The sequence below is a fragment of the Dipteris shenzhenensis genome, chromosome 8, assembly GCF_047967505.1.
Source record: "Dipteris shenzhenensis isolate YYH24624 ecotype China chromosome 8, Dip_SZ_1.0, whole genome shotgun sequence".
Taxonomy (NCBI): domain Eukaryota; kingdom Viridiplantae; phylum Streptophyta; class Polypodiopsida; order Gleicheniales; family Dipteridaceae; genus Dipteris; species Dipteris shenzhenensis.
Genome location: NC_141603.1, coordinates 46,886,919 through 46,902,652, shown reverse-complemented (window position 1 = coordinate 46,902,652; position 15,734 = coordinate 46,886,919). Strand labels below are relative to the sequence as shown.

The 15,734-nt window shown below is 43.7% G+C and overlaps 1 protein-coding gene across 2 annotated transcripts; it reads right to left on the bottom strand.

Annotated features, from left to right (window-relative positions):
• Nucleotides 1–3,562: 3,562 nt before the first annotated feature.
• Nucleotides 3,563–15,114, bottom strand: LOC147899596 (annexin D5-like). 2 transcript variants are annotated; one of them, XM_087378256.1, is made up of 6 exons: nt 15,022–15,114; nt 14,771–14,916; nt 14,406–14,651; nt 14,011–14,226; nt 13,717–13,806; nt 3,563–4,044 (listed from the first exon to the last, which is right to left on the bottom strand). In XM_087378256.1, the coding sequence occupies exons 1-6, from the start codon at nt 15,095–15,097 to the stop codon at nt 3,787–3,789; spliced, it is 1,032 nt and encodes a 343-aa protein (XP_087234382.1). In that variant the 5' UTR covers nt 15,098–15,114; the 3' UTR covers nt 3,563–3,786. The 2 variants fall into 2 exon arrangements, with proteins under 2 accessions (XP_087234382.1, XP_087234383.1); XM_087378257.1 differs by lacking the exon at nt 3,563–4,044 and adding an exon at nt 4,271–4,519.
• Nucleotides 15,115–15,734: the final 620 nt, after the last annotated feature.

Genomic DNA, 15,734 nt, shown 5'->3' with positions numbered 1-15,734 from the left:
TACAAAACATTTTAAAATCTACTTTGAAAAAACTTTTATAGAAAATCATAGAAAGTAAGGTAGCTCATGCTCGAAATTCATCCCAAGCTTTATCAAATTGCAAAGACACTATAACACTTGTACATAAGTGACCTCAAAAGTGAGGTTTCACTAAACACTACATCATAAGAACTTCAAATCATCCTATTCTCATTTTACTTTACTACTTATAAATCAAGAGGAGTCTAAGCTTTGAGTTTAACAAATATTTAATGCATACCTAGATGTTGAGAATGTTTAAGAAGCTTATCTTCCTCAGTATACTACACTCTTCTTGAAACTTGCCTACAAACAAATTTATTGCTATAAAACACTCGAAATCTATTTTGAATAAATTCACATAAAAATTAACAAAAATTAAGAGACCATATGATCAAAATTTATCCAAACTTCTACCCCTCATCATATTGGAAAGAGATTATAATGTTTACAGATACCCAAAAGTGAGGATTCACTCCAGAGCTCATTATTCTCACTATACTAGTGGAAAGACTATAGGACCTTGTTCTCCACTAAGCAAGCTTGTAGATAGATGAAATCCACCAAATCTTGTTTAAACTATAATGAAATGAATGCTCATACCAAACTAAATATATGAAGCGTGAAAGCAATGCAAACATCTATGAAGGTTGAAGGATGGATGAAAAAAAGGTAGATTTTGATGCTCTAGTAAATAAAACCTTGAAGATTAATCTTCTTTCAATCTTCTTTAAAAGAATCTTGTTCAAGTGTCTCCTCCAAGCTAGAGGTATGCTAAATCATTATTCCCTAAAGATCATGTGAATCTTGACTTGAAAATTTTGAAACAAAGAGGGAAATGTAAATGAGGGAATGAATGGTGAGATTGTGCATAGATACTTAGAAATTAAGCGGTCACACATTGCTCAAAAATTTTCAAATTTTTTAAAAGAATGAAAAAAGAGAGGGAAGGAACTCTCCCAACAAAGATGAATAATGGTAAGCTTGTGTGACAAGAAAGTCCACCCAAAGATGTGGAGGGATAGAGAAAAAAGTTCCCGCTCAAAAGAAAGAAGAGACTTGAAATCAATTTCTAGAGAGGAGGTGACTGGGAGCCCAAAGCTGAGGGAGAGAGGAGGCGGGAAACGTGGTAGATGAAAGGAAGGTAGTAGTCGGATGGGAGGGTTTGATTTGAAGAGGTATGGTTCAATTCTTGTTGAGAAATTCAATTTGCAAGTTTCGTTACACTTCAAAAAACGTGATAGTAAGGTGCCAAATGGGAGAGTTGCATCAAACTTTGGGTCATTCGATAGAGAAAAGAGGACAATCATGTCACATCCATGCCTCCACAAGCCAATTTTATATTCATTATCCTGCCATATCTACACAAGGACTCTCTTATAGGACCTATATTTTAGTCCAAAATTTTGAAATGTTTGGTGATCAAAGCTCGAAGTTTATTGGACATTATCGACAAGCAGTTTTTTAGAAAGGAAACTGGGTCTAAGATTTGTTGATTATCTTTGAATTGTTAGGACCTATTAAGGATAGATCATGATAGAAAATATATCAAGGGAATTGTCTTGAGACATCACTAGATTGGGAGATATACTCCCAATATTGAAGCCGATGATTGTACGACTACAACCCATAGCTTGGTAATGCTTAAATAGGAACTTTGTCCAAGTCTTAGACATCCCTAGACTTTAGAGGACATGGTATTGTATGCAAAATGGGTAACCCTTGTAGATTATGCATTAACTCTTGCATGTATAAAAATAGGCTATCAAAAGCACTCAAGATAGAGTAAGACGGAATCTGATAGTGAAATTTTTGGACTAGTCTTCAAGAATTCGGATATAGGGTGTTATATGATGCTCATAGTTTATTTTAAATTTTGATAAGTATCATATGGTATCACCATGATTCTAGTCATGATTTCGCTTTTGATTTGTTTGGATTGTGAATTAAAACGTCTTATTTTAAAATTCATATACCTTTCTCCTGTACAAGAAGAAAGATATATATTGCAAAAGATTTGAAAGCTTATGTGGGAAACCTAGCATATACTCCATATGAATATGTACAAGAAAAAATATATACATTGTAAAAGAATTGAAAGATTTCCTGGGAAGCCTAGCATATATTCCATCTAAATCTAGGAGTAAGGTGGCATGACATAGGCATTCTAATCAACTACACAGACCTAAGTTGAACCAAAACATATAAATGATTCAATCTAACCTAAACATCGTCTTAGGGACTTACAAAGGCATGGAACACTCTAAGAATTGGTTAGGATTTATTTATAAACGGCCAAATTAACTCCTCAAAGTATGGGAACTTTGGAATGTAATCAAGACTTGTGAAATATATGTTAGGAAGATCCATACCTAAAGAGAATTACCAATGCAAAGAGAAAGGCTTCCCCTACTTCATTTATGAGAACATAGTACCTTGAGGGAAGGGAATATGTTACATTCCCGACTAACCATGAGTTTCCAATAGCTAGCCCTAAGGTTGAGAGAGACCTTGAGGTCGAGCACTTAGCTTGAGGTAAAAGGCCCAAGGTCTAAGGTTAGGATATACCATCTAATTTAGAGGTCCGAGGGTAAAAAGCATCTTATATTCTTTTTTTCTTTTTTTTTCAAAGAAATTTTCAACTTACATTCAACCATGGTAGTAGGCTATATATTGGCATGAGGGCTTGGTGGGACATGGGCATTCATTAAGATCAATATCTAGACTATGGATCTTGGCCAAAGGCATGGCAAGATGGCAAGCTAGTCCAATGCCTCATGACCTCTATGTGCTCAAGGGTGAGTTGAAAGAGTTCTATGTTTAGATGGTGATTTCATGTAGTTCGATTGCTAGTCTCTAGATCAATAAAGATACTCACGGAAGTTGGCTCAAAGAGAGCGTCATTTCACAAGCTGATTATATATCCCCATCAAACAAAAAATCAAAAATCACATTAGCATTATTGTTCCCCTCCAAGATGAACCTAATTAATCTCACCCCCCCCCCCCCCCCCCCTGAATAATTGAGTATGTTCCCTCCCTCCTTGCACAGCCCCCCCTTGCCCTTTCCCTCTCCACCCTATGCATCCCTCCCTCCCTTTCTCCCTCCACTGTCCTACCCTCACTGGCTCTCTCTCCATCTCCCCTTGCTTTACCATCTCCCTACCCTCGCTGGCTCTCTCTCCATCTCCCCTTGCTTTACCATCTCCGTCCTCGTCTTTCCCACCCCTTGCTTCGTCACAAACGTCCCCCCCCCCCCCCCCCCCCAATCTCTACCACCCCCTCCTCATCTCTCCCGCCCCCCTGCTTCGCCATCGCCTCCCCACCCTTTCCCTCCCCATCTCCCCCTTGTCCTCTCACACATCCCTCGATAACACCCCATCTCTCCCTATGCACCTACCTCACATGTGCACCTATGTTAGGCTAGGCTAGCTTAGCAAATCTTGCATTGAGCTTGGGAATTTTCTACAAAAATTAAGAAAAACCTTGAGCTTGGAATCATGCTCATTGCCAATATGTAGCATAATTTTTTAGTAATGTCATAATGAACAAAAAATCACAATACATTACTCAAAAATTTCCCGATCGATACGCATCTAGTAGCAATGTCCAACTGATTACATTATGTATGACATGAACCATCCCCTTATACTAGAATACACTCCACAAATGACATGCATTTACGATCCTGCATTGGTTATCACTTGTGTCTTTCCCATTCACTTTCTGAAAGAAATCCTCTATAGTGAAACCTAATTAAACACAACATTTAATGTCCTCTAGATGAACTGAATACATGCAGGAGGCTTCCTGACCGGTGCCTGTCAACTGCTGCACCAATAAGTAAGAGAAGGAAGGATTTATAGTATCCATGAGTATCAGAAGAGATCATCTGCGGTAAAGATTTTTTGTATTTGCGAGCGAACTCTGATTTGATATCTTGCATGTCAACCTCAGCACGTGTCAAGATCACACGAATTAAAGTCGAATCATCAGTTCCTAAACCCTTCATTGATCTGTACAACACCTGTCAAACCAGTAAAACATGTTCATATCAGGTAAGAACAAGAGAAATTTGGAAAAGAGGAGTGCAGAACAACATTAATAAAATTTGTGCGTGCATGCGCGCATGTGTATGTGTATATTTATTTCTTCCCACCCCTCATTTTCCCCTCCTATGTTCTCTCTCTCTCTCTCTCTCTCTCTCTCTCTCTCTCTCTCTCTCTCTCATCCCCATGGCTATAGAGTGTCACCATGCATTGCGCCTATTGGTATGTGGTGGTTTGTTTTTCCCATGACTGTGTGCGTGTGTGCCCATGTGCTTGTGTGAAAGAGAGAGAGAGAGAGTGAGAGATGTAATCTTTGTGTGCCCACAACAGACCCAGAAGGGGCTATGCTCCCCCTGACTCTTTATGTTGCACCGAACATGTTCAAGAGAAAGAAACCATCGTTGACCCATCCTTAACAGTATTAGTGGAGGTACAGGCCCGGTTCTGAAAACACTAAAACATAAGGTACAGTTTCTGTGCTGTTAGTACATCAACAATTACCAAATTTGAAAGACAAACCTAAAGGCAGAAATGGCGGTAAAGCAACTGCTTGCATGCACAAGGGTGCTAACAAATACAATCTCAACATCATATAGAAGGCATTGTCAATTCTCCATAAGGCGGGAAAAGCCACATGGAACCTTCAAATGATACCTAACAAGGGATAAAACGTCATGTATATTCTTTTTTTTTTGTTAACAAGTAATTCTACATTGTGGTCCACTTCTTCCTCGTCCATTCTCCACTCCCACTTCTCTTTCCCTTAGAGCTACAAAGAGAGCTGTTGTACAATCCTACTGAGATACAGCTGCTGCTGCTGCTGCTGCTGCTACAGACAGCATACCAATCAGAGTCCCTTACAGCCCGCAAACACAATTTTGGATATTGCAATGCATTAGTTTACTTGCATCTGTGTTCGAAGAGTGGTTCATGCCCTTGAGAGAGTGTGAGTATTGTGTGGAGTAGTTGCAACGGTCAATTTGAGTCAGAAAATTATTAACTTTTTCATACACACAGAACAAAGAACATGTGTGAACTAGGCGCATGGAAGAGTTGATGACAATAATAGTCATATTTAATATATTTATGAAACAAGTCAAAAAAGAGATCAATCATTGCATAAACACAAATTGATGGGATAAAGATCTTAGATAGATCAGGGGTTTCGGAACAGTCTAACCAGGTGTTGGCTATAGCTACGGTTGAGACTATGATTGATATTGGTGGAGGGTTAGGGCGCAATCTCACAAGGTGTCTGGATTGACTTAAGATTGAGACTAAAGCTAGCATGGATGAAGTTCAGATCCCATGGATAGATGTGATCCAGGAAAAGCAAGGCAAGTATTCGGGATGTCAAGGATCTGGTGATTCACATGGACATTGGACTTGTTGGCCAAGGAGCAGTAGCCTGGTGAAGTGGCATGTGGTATGAGAAAAATGACCTGCCCTTCAAGCAGACTGGCTTCCGTGATGGTCTAGACCTCAGGCTCAGATGGTTCTTTAAAAGTGGACCTATGGTTAGGAGGTGTGCTTGTTAGCTCAACCCTTATGTATTTGGTTCCTTTATAATTATCTATTCTTATATGTGGTTTGATTAGTCAAGAGATTCGAACTGAAGGTGATTACCCTGAGGGTGGGTCCTCTACTAGAGACAGTTTTTATCTTTCAGTCGTTTGATCTGGCAAAGTATGTTAATCTTGTCTGCTTGAGTCTTGAATCTGATGTATCCTCAATTCATCATCCTTCCAACCTTTAGGATCTCCCCTACAACTTGCACATTCCATTTAATTGCAGAAGTGGCTTTGTCAAGCTTTAGTAGTAGTTCAAAAGAACCATCTTTTTCATTGTACCAGTCATTCGGTGGTCCATCCACTCTAATGTTTCAAGCTAGCTGTTCCCTCCATCTTTGATTCCTTGTGCTTAAATCTCCTCCTCTAGGTCAACATCCACTTCCTTACTTCCTTTAGTTTACAAGCCATTAATGGGTCTCATGTGGCTTCTAGGACAGTCACAACTATCCGTATTGAATTTCTCTTCGATTCTCTCTTCAAGCTCATGGAGCATTTCAGCTCCATGTTTTCCCTAGCAACATGGCTACTTGCTGTTGAAGAATTGAAACAAATTTATTCTACCTAATCCATGGATTTTAAACTAATGCTCTTGCAAACGACATTCCTGAATTTTCTCCCATCTTTGAAGAAACACAGAGTAGCTGATGTGGGCTCCATGTGGGCTGCTTAATGGAGAAGTGGTGGTAAGTAGCGATAACAATCTGGTTTTGTTGGAGCAAGCCACAAACAATGGAACCCCGACAGTGAACTGTGCCTGAAGCATTAAAGAGTGAGAGTGAGAGAGAGAGAGAGAGAGAGAGAGAGAGAGAGAGATGTATTAACGTCTTCTAGAGGCCTCGCGGGCCTATGAGATAGAGTACAATCACAAAAGTAACTCACACAAGCCACTGTGGGCTGAAGCAAAAGGGCTCACTAAGGCCCTTTGCGGAGTACTAAGCTAAAACAAATACAACAAAACAAAACTAGTACTCAAAACTCAGGTCAAAAACATAGCCCGGTGCCAGGGTAGCTCTCCTATGAGCTGCAGAAATATCTCGACGAATCTGTTTCTTCCGGGTCGTCTCTCTCAGCGGTGGGGAGCATGGTCTCTGTATCCGGCAGGCCATGACGATAGTGACCCCTCTGGTGGGATGATCCCCTCCGAATATGGCTAAGATGGGCTGGATCTCCATCGTGTGTGGCCTGGTCTGTGTCTCTCAACGCCGTCGTCTCATCCCACTGATCCACTCAGCCCTCATGTCATCTATCTCCTTCTCCTCAACTCCGCTATGTCTAGAGGAAGACACAAAAGTGTAAAGATCTATACGATGTCGCTGGCCTTAATCTAGCTTAGTCGCACATGTTATTGTGCTCTCTGATGCGGCGTGATAGGTTCTCTCTACGTCGTCGCATCTCCATCAAATAGAGAAGTGAATCAGCCGGGAGAGAGGCCCAACCTGTATCCCTCCTAAAATAAGAAATGGAACGTCCTCAGATCTCATAATATACAAGGCAAGTACATAGGAAGTGCTCCTCTCTCTTCACCTCCTCCAAGGTGCATCCGTTGCTCTCTTGGTGTACCCATGGCTCTCCCTGCCTCAATCCTCAACTAATGGGACGAGACCCACATTTTTCCGATGGCAATCCTCAAGGCATGTGAGACTCATCTGTCCTCCAAGTATTGGGGTGTGATAACCAATCTATCCACCGATACTCCAAGGAAGTGATCACGGTAGAATCGGATCTTGGTGGGGAACTCCTGGCCCCCTCCCAAGTCCGCAAGCTGGAGTAGTTCCAATTGTATGACATTGTTGATCTCATGGAATCAGGTGGTCAAGAGCATCTAAGCTGTACTACAAGGGGAGGAAACGGCCCATCTCTATGCCCTAGCTGTGAAACCATTTGGATATGCGTGCGTACCAAGCCATGCTAATTCCCCTCTCAGCTAGGCGTATAGATGACTAGTGCCAATCTCGATAGTCTCCCTCTAGGTAAGACCCAAACCCTGTGAAGATAAGTGACCATATGGAAGATGGCATCAACCTGGAGCGGTGTCATGCCGAACTCTACCTGTATGATCTGGTGGGGGACCGAGGGTTTGCTTTGAATCATCCTAAATACCATCGTCACCTGCAACCTCTCGAAATGCCACCACTTTGTCACATTGACAGATCAACCTCCAGGCGTACATGGCCGTTCGTCTCACTAATGTGTTGAATAGCCATCCCTTCATCGAGGGGCCCTGGAACATAAGTGACCATATGGAAGATGGCATCAACTTGGAGCGGTGTCATGCCGAACTTTGCCTGTGAAGATAAGTGACCATATAGAAGATGGCATCAACCTGGAGCGGTGTCATGCCGAACTCTGCCTGTATGATCTAGTTGGGGACCGAGGGTTTGCTCTGAATCATCCTAGATACCATCGTCACCTGCAACCTCTCGAAACGCCACCACTTTGTCACACTCACAAATCAACCCCCAAGCGTACATGGCCATCCGTCTCACTAATGTGTTGAATAGCCATCCCTTTGTCGGGGGGCCCTAGAAATGTGCCTGAAAGCATAAACTCTCTAGTCGAGCTAGATCTCCTTCCCTCGCGTAAGTTGTGCCTTGGTTGCGTGAGTAATCATGAAGATAGGACCCGCAAAGACTACCCCTAGGTAAGTGTATGATTGTACAATCTCCACTGGCTCCCCTCATTAAGTGAAGCTGTGCCCGTGAAGAGCGGCTCGTGAGGTGTTGAAAATCATAACATTGGTCTTCCTAAGGTTGACCGTCAAGTCTCTCTCCTTGCAAAATACATCTAGAGCCTCTAGGTGCCACCAGCTAGTCTTGCCCTGCTACTGGCATGGTGGCCAATAGACTAAATGCCAAGTAAGAGTGGTCTGCCCCAAGTGGGGGGAGGGACCGTGAGGTCATGTACCTGTGTCACAAAGGCTGGGGAGCCCATCAGAAAGTCCACTGTGTTCGTCCCCCCTCCATGTGAGGTCCCCAAAATCAAACAAGTTGACTTGTATGCTTCCCGTTTGTGCATTGAAGTCACCTAATAGAAGGGTCTCCCCTTGCCTAAAGAACTCCGTAATGTCATCATATATCGTATCATATGAGATGTGACCCTCTGTGGTGACCTCATGGGCATATGATGATGTATCTGGAGGGAAGTAGCATACTGATTAAAATGGCCCGTACATTTTGTGGCTGCAACCAGACCCACACAGATATGAGCAGCTGTAGATGTGATTTGAAAAGGACAGCTACCCCAGTGTCTTCCTGTAAGCTGATTCCCATGTATATCCTGTTATTGTAGGTATGGACTCTCGTGTGTCTTTGTATAGAAAATGATGTCTCTATCAGTGTATGTCTCAGAAAAGCCTCCCGAATCTGACCAAAGAGTACCATTACAGTTCCATACAGCTATTTTTTCTCTACTCTAAGCAGTAGCAGCAATCTGCTGGTGAGTGTGAAAAGGAAAAGAGAGGAAGGAAGGCCGCGGGGGGGGGGAGAGAGAGAGAGAGAGAGAGAGAGAGAGAGAGAGAGAGAACACTTGTTGAACTTGCATTTGGGGGTCTAACTAGCAAGTGAAGGGAAGAGAGCCGAGCCATATTGTGAATTTGAGAAAAAGGGAAATAATGCAGTCCTGTGACTGTGCAATCACAAACTTCCGGAATCTAAGGGAGTTGTACAAGATGTCATGTCTTGAAGAGCACAAGACTGCACTCATTATATCGTGAAAGTTGCAGCCCACGTGTGAGCACACAAAAAGTCAAATTACACATGGGAGAGGGACAGCCCCATGGCGGCACAATCTGTTAAAGCAAGCCAGATTCTGCACAAATACATTTTGGTGAACGAGAACTCAAGCTATCACATCACTAAGAGCTTGTGCACTTCATCCCGCACGACGTGGAAGAGAGTCCTCAAATTCATATAGCCTTGACACCTCACGAGTTTAACACAACCATGCAACATTTTAAAAAAGGAGTGTTTGGGGGATACAATGAGTGATAGGGGACACATGTCGCATCTTGTGCCTTTGGGTATAAGGTGACATGTCACAATCTTTCACCTCTGGAACTTGTAGCACACGTGTGGTCACACAAAAGGTCAAATTGCACTTGGAGGTCCCCATGGGCCATAGCTCAACAATTTGTTAAAGCAAGCCAGAGTCTGCACAAATACATCTTGGTGAGAACGACAACTCAAGCTCTCACATCACTTAGAACTTGTGTACTTCATCCCACACGACGCGACGTGGAAGAGAGTCCTCAAGTTCATATTGCCTTGATACCTTGCACAAGTGTAGCGGGAGATAGACTATCCTCACTCTCTCCTGCTCAATACTAACTATAACTGCAAAATGATGCGCTCAAAACACAAAGTGATGCTGTGGATGTGAGTGAGAGAATCAGAGGGAGAGAATGTAGTGGACCTCCGAAGAGGAAAATACTGAATAATGAATGCCCAAAGGGCTGAATACAACTGTATAAAGGGGCTGAAACCCTCACTACAAAACTGGAAGACTAGGCTACCTAGAGGAGGTGAAACCTCACTAGATCCCTGAAGACGTGAGGCTACCCTGCTGGTCTACTGCGGGGAGGCCCGACTCTACTGCTCTGAAGGCTTGAAGGCCTGAGGAGTGGATGAAGAATGAGGGCCAAAGGCTGCCCTTTTATAGGCTGATAGGTCAGCCTGGCCAACTTGGTCAACGTCGACCTTGGTCGGCTGGTCAACGCCAACCATTGACCAGGTCGGTCAAAAAAGTCAACATTGACAAAAAAAGTCAACGTGTTAGGTCAACTCTGTATTTTTTGCCTGTGATGACGTGGCATTGACTGTCCGTTGACTCTGTGCTGATTGCTGATTGCGCAGGGCTGGCTGAGTGGCTGTACAGACGCCTGCATGGCCGTTGACCTGGCTACCTGCACTAGCACAAGCTAGCATGGCCACGAGCGTGTTGATGCCCATGACAACAAGTTCACAAAATCATGCAGGGTGGTGAGCAGCCTACTCAGATTCCTCATGTTTGGTGTGTTCTTGCGTTTGCTTGCAGATCAGACGTTTCAGAAGTACTTGGGACGTGTCAATTGGTATCAAACCATTCTTTGTCTGAGTCGAGTTCTTCTTGGAGGCATTGTCTATTGACTTCCACTCCCCGGTACCAGTTGTTGACTAGAAGAACTTCCTCTTGTTCTTCCCACTCGTGTCGGCAATGGTGGTTCCCTTTGCGCTGGCCATGGTATCATCATAGATGCACACATAATTCATGGCCTCTTGCAAAGTGGTACACTTGTTATTCTTGATCTGTAGCTTGTACGAGTCAAGTAAACCATCCACAAAGAAATCTAACAAGGTAACTCGATCCATCTTTGTAGCTCTGCTCTGCAAATCACGAAACCTCTGAAGATCGACCGCAAAAGTCAAATTCAGCTTGGACATATCGGGGGCCTTGAGCTTGCCTACGATATCATAATCTTCCTTCCTCTTCAGAAACTCTTTACTGAAGACACCTTCGAATTCGATCCATGTCGCAGGCTTTGGTCGGAGTTCCTTCCACCACAATAAAGCCTTCCCTGACATGTACCTTGCTGCAAGCTGCATCTTCTTTTCATCTGGGTAAGGGTGAAACTGGAAGTGTACTTGCCACTTGTGCAACCAAGTGTCATCCTCCTCAAGCTGGCTCATCCTATAAGGTGGTACACTAATAGGTTGAGCTCCAGGTACTAAGTCTGCGATGATCTACTGCCCGTTCTGGAGGTAAACCTTCCGACAGTTGAGCAGAGAATACATCCTTGAAACCGTCTAACAACATTCTCAATTCACGGTGTTCAAACACACTTAAATCATTCTTGTTATCTACAGAGACAACAAATGAAGAAAGCGGAATCAAAACACACTAATAGACATCATAATGAGAAGTGTTTAATATATTCCGAAGCTGCATCGCAGATACAATAGGTCCCTGAGAAGAGGAAATATTATCACACTGAATACAAAATTGGGTGTCCTTATCCACAAAAGAAAGGCTATGTTCCTTCCATCCAATCCGAATATCGTGGGTTTTAAACCACTCTATTCCGATTAACAAGTCCACATGCTCCAAGTGCATAACATAGCACATAAGAGCCCATGTGTATTCTTGAATCCGGATAGAGAGCGCTTCAATCTTGCGATCCCAAAACTGCTTCCCAGCTGTAAGCTGCACCTCATAGGTGTGATCGCCAGGTATCATGGACAGCCCCATCTTCTGCACAATTTGTAATTAACAAAGTTATGAGAGCTGCCCGGGTCAAAGAGAATGTGAACTCTTTGGTTCCTAACTTCTGCATAAACTCGGAAAAGATCATGGGAACCAAATAACGAAGTATTAAAAGTGCAATTACAAGAAAGTGGGCAAGTAATGACATTCACAGAAATACCTTTCATCGCAACTTGGTTCGCTCCCTTGGCTTTGGTGCCCGGATCCGCCTGGAGCTTCGGTCCCAGCGCTTGCTTTTGATTCGTGCGCTTTGGATAGTCATTCTTAGTGTGGCCCCGCTCCTCGCAGAAGAAGCAACGTCCTTCCTTCTTAAGCTTCAAGGTACGAAGGAAACGGACACGGCCATTCTTCGCCTGGGTCAAGTGTTTCTTGGAGGCGTTGCCTATAGACTTCGTCTCCCCGGTACCAGTGGTAGACTGAAAGAACTTCCGTTTGTTCTTCCCACTCGTGTCAGAAACTATGGTTCCCTTTGCACTGGCCATGGTATCATCATAAATACGCGCGTAATTCATGGCCTCTTGCAAAGTGGTACACTTGTTGTTCTTGATCTGCAACTTGTACGAGTCTGGCAAACCATCCATAAAGAAACCTAACAAGGTCACTGGATCCATCTTTGTAGCTCTGGTCTGCAGATCCCGAAACCTTTGAAGATAAACCTCAAAAGTCAAGTTCAGCTTGGACATATCGAGGGCTTTGAGCTTGCCTACGATATCATAGTCGTCCTCCTTCTTCAGAAACTCCTTCCTGAAGACCCCTTCGAAATCTATCCACCAGGTGGCGCTGTGAAGCCTGGGATCTGCTACTGGGCCTTGGGCTACGCTATGATGCAGGCGCGCGTCCGCGACTCGGATCAGACCTAGCACCTGGGAACGAAACTTGTTCCCATCGGCTCTCTGAGAACTGAACCCCTGGGCCCCTTATATAGAATCGGGCCCCAAGCGCCAAAAATAGCGAAGACCTCTAACTGGTTCGTACCCTTGCCACTCAACCCGAGAATCAAGCCTGCCTAGCTCTAAGCCTCCCCAGGCTACCTGAGCTAGTCTTGTGTACCCAGTACACGTCAGATACCAATCCGTGCACATGACAGTAGTCCTGGCCGATTAGGCTGGCTGGTGGAGGCCATCCTGGCCCATGGTTAGGGCTGAGGACTGGTCGGTCAATCTAGCCAGCTCCTTGCTTGCTTACCAGGCTGGTTGGGGGCTATAATATGCCCCCCCTTCCAGACTTAAAGGTGTCTCACAGAAGGGTCACTTGGAGCACTCTTTCCCTTAGCAGAGATTTATTCCTGGCAATATACAGTTGCTATTGCCTACTTCTGTGTCTATTTTTTTCTCTCTCTTGCATGCTTCCGCACACACACTACTTTCACACCTTTATCGCTCCTCATGAGCTCTCCTTTGTCCAAAATACTTCTCTCAATCACACTAGGTCTTGGGCCTTCAAACAGAAGCTCAAAAGCTCAGCCATCTGAGCAGTTATAGTCGTCTACATTCCATTGGCCAAAGTAACCTCACAGGCAGTGATTCAAGCATGCTCTGATAAAATAATCAACAATGGGAGTTTTAAGGAACAGAACACACAATATAGACAAGCATAAATGAAAGAGGATAAGCTGGGGATGAAGAGGCACCACTCGTAGACTAACTGTACACCATATTTCTTCCACATATACATATTCCATGTTCAGACTTCAAAATTAAAAATCATCAGTAAAGAAGTCCAACAAAACAAACCTACAAAGGTCATATAACGAGAGTAATCGTTAGTCTGGGCGATGCGAAAAACAATTCCAAATATTACAGCCATCAGCTTCAACTGCTAATGATTCAACAACTTGCATACCTTAGTGAAGTATTTTACTGGGTTCTGATTGCATTTCATAACAGCTCTTAATATCAGTTGAAAAGATCCATGTAGCTCTTGCTTTAGGGCCTGGATGCAGGATGCAATTACAAACACACATTTTTTAAAAAGATCATTGATTGCCCTCTTCAATCGAAGCAAGCTCTCAATGTTGCCAAAGATAAAAAGAAAAGAAACATCGTCGAAAACTGCGTTAACTCAAAGAAAATGCTTGATGGGAGGATTACGCCATGTAATGCTGTAGGAAAAAACAATAATAGAAACTACGTCCACCTTTCCAACGCCATGCCCGTAACAATGTTTGTAGACGTCTAATGCAGCCTTCAGCTGCGCTGGACTTCGTGTACTCAAGATTGTGATCAGGGCAGCCTTTTCGATTGCATTCCTATTTCCTACAGCTTTGAAAAAGTCTTTGGCATCACCTTCTGCAACTGACATATCAGGATCCAAGTCTTCGGGCCTGGTCTGACGAATAAAAGCCAACAAAAGCTGCAAAGCTAGAAGGACAAAATGAGATACGTGTTCACATCCCCTTGTGCAACCTGAAAGTGAAAGACGCAAATAACAGATTACAGAGACGATCTTGCCACCGGCCTCGAGCTAGCAAACCTTCCAATCGCTCTAATTTCCTAGGAAAGATAAAGAGCACCTGCGTTCCAAGATATTACCTTTCTCATATCGCCGTTTGTATTAAGGCTGATGTCTTCTTCGAGGGATCGACTGAACATACGACTGTACGCGAGCCTGATATCCTGCAACTGCGATGACGTCCGCGAACATATGACTTCTGCGAGCGCAATGTCTCTACTCCAACCTTTCAAAGCCTCCTTGATGATCATCGCATCTTTCAAAGCCTCCTTGATGATCATCGCATCTCTCTCGGCCGGATCAGACATCCAGAGCACAGCTGCTTTCTTTGCAAGGGGAGAAATCGTACCAAGCAGCATATCAGGACACAAGCAACCGAACCTCATAAGAACTCCCGTTCAGGGATAGGAGAAAAGATGAAAATCTCAGAAAGAAGTGCATCAACCTCGAGCTTGGCATGCAGTTCTGATCGCAAGCGCTGCAGAAGATCTTCTTCATATTTCTGGAGGTAAGTCTCACGGATGCTATGACGCTGCAGTTGGTTACGGTGGCAGATGATATCCAAGACAATTTTCTTGTCACAGCCAATATCTGCGGGGGCAATGTCAAATGTGAAGGAATGAGAAAGGGGTGTGAAGCTATGAACAAGAAACAAAAAGTGGGAAAAGCGTGAAATGCGAGCAAAGAAGAGGAAACCTTCAAAGGCGGTACGCAAGGCGATGCAATCTGTGTTAGAATCAGGGACGGTGTCTGGGACGGTGATGGTAGACATGGCAAAATGCGAAAGAAGCAAATAGATACATACACACACACACGCACAATCTCACTATAATGTTTTTAGCAATCCTTGCATTACGCTTAATCCAATGAAAATGAACTCCTAATCCGAAATTGCCCCTCCTACTAATCCTTGCATTAAGCTTAGAGGACATCCCCCCCCCCGTCTCCATAAAAATAGGAGACTCAGCTCTGGCCAGGTGTTCCCTCGTTTGGGAAAATATTGCAGATTCCATGTCTTTCGCTGCGCTAACGCTTTTGTCGCTATAGGCATTCCGTGTAAGACCATCACAATTGGTTCAAGAAGCTCCATGAGAGACGGCATGTCGATTAATTTTCGTGATGTTAGCCTCGAGTTTCGGTTGCCCTGAAGGTATGGCGGTTTTGGTGGAGACCTCCCAAATTTGAGATATACCCTACCACTTTGAACTCATGGATTCAACTCGATACACATAATGCAGCAATCGGATGAGCACTCTTCAAAGGCTAGTATATTGTTCGATTTTCCTAAGATCAATGCCTAAGAGCATGACAAGTGGTTCAGGGAAGGAGCTCAAAACCAAAGCATGCCTCTAGGTTGCCTGTCGTTGTAAAGAGAGCATCCAAACACTGTTGCCTCAAACAGGAGTGCA

Bases quoted from the DNA above. Each gene is read 5' to 3' on its own strand.
- LOC147899596 (XM_087378256.1), bottom strand. From the start codon at position 15,097: ATGTCTACCATCACCGTCCCAGACACCGTCCCTGATTCTAACACAGAT. The intron at 14,652-14,770 runs GTTGATGCACTT...CCCCTTGCAAAG, and splicing joins AACTGCATGCCAAGCTCGAG to AAAGCAGCTGTGCTCTGGAT. The intron at 13,807-14,010 runs GTGGACGTAGTT...TCCTGCATCCAG, and splicing joins ACGGGCATGGCGTTGGAAAG to GCCCTAAAGCAAGAGCTACA.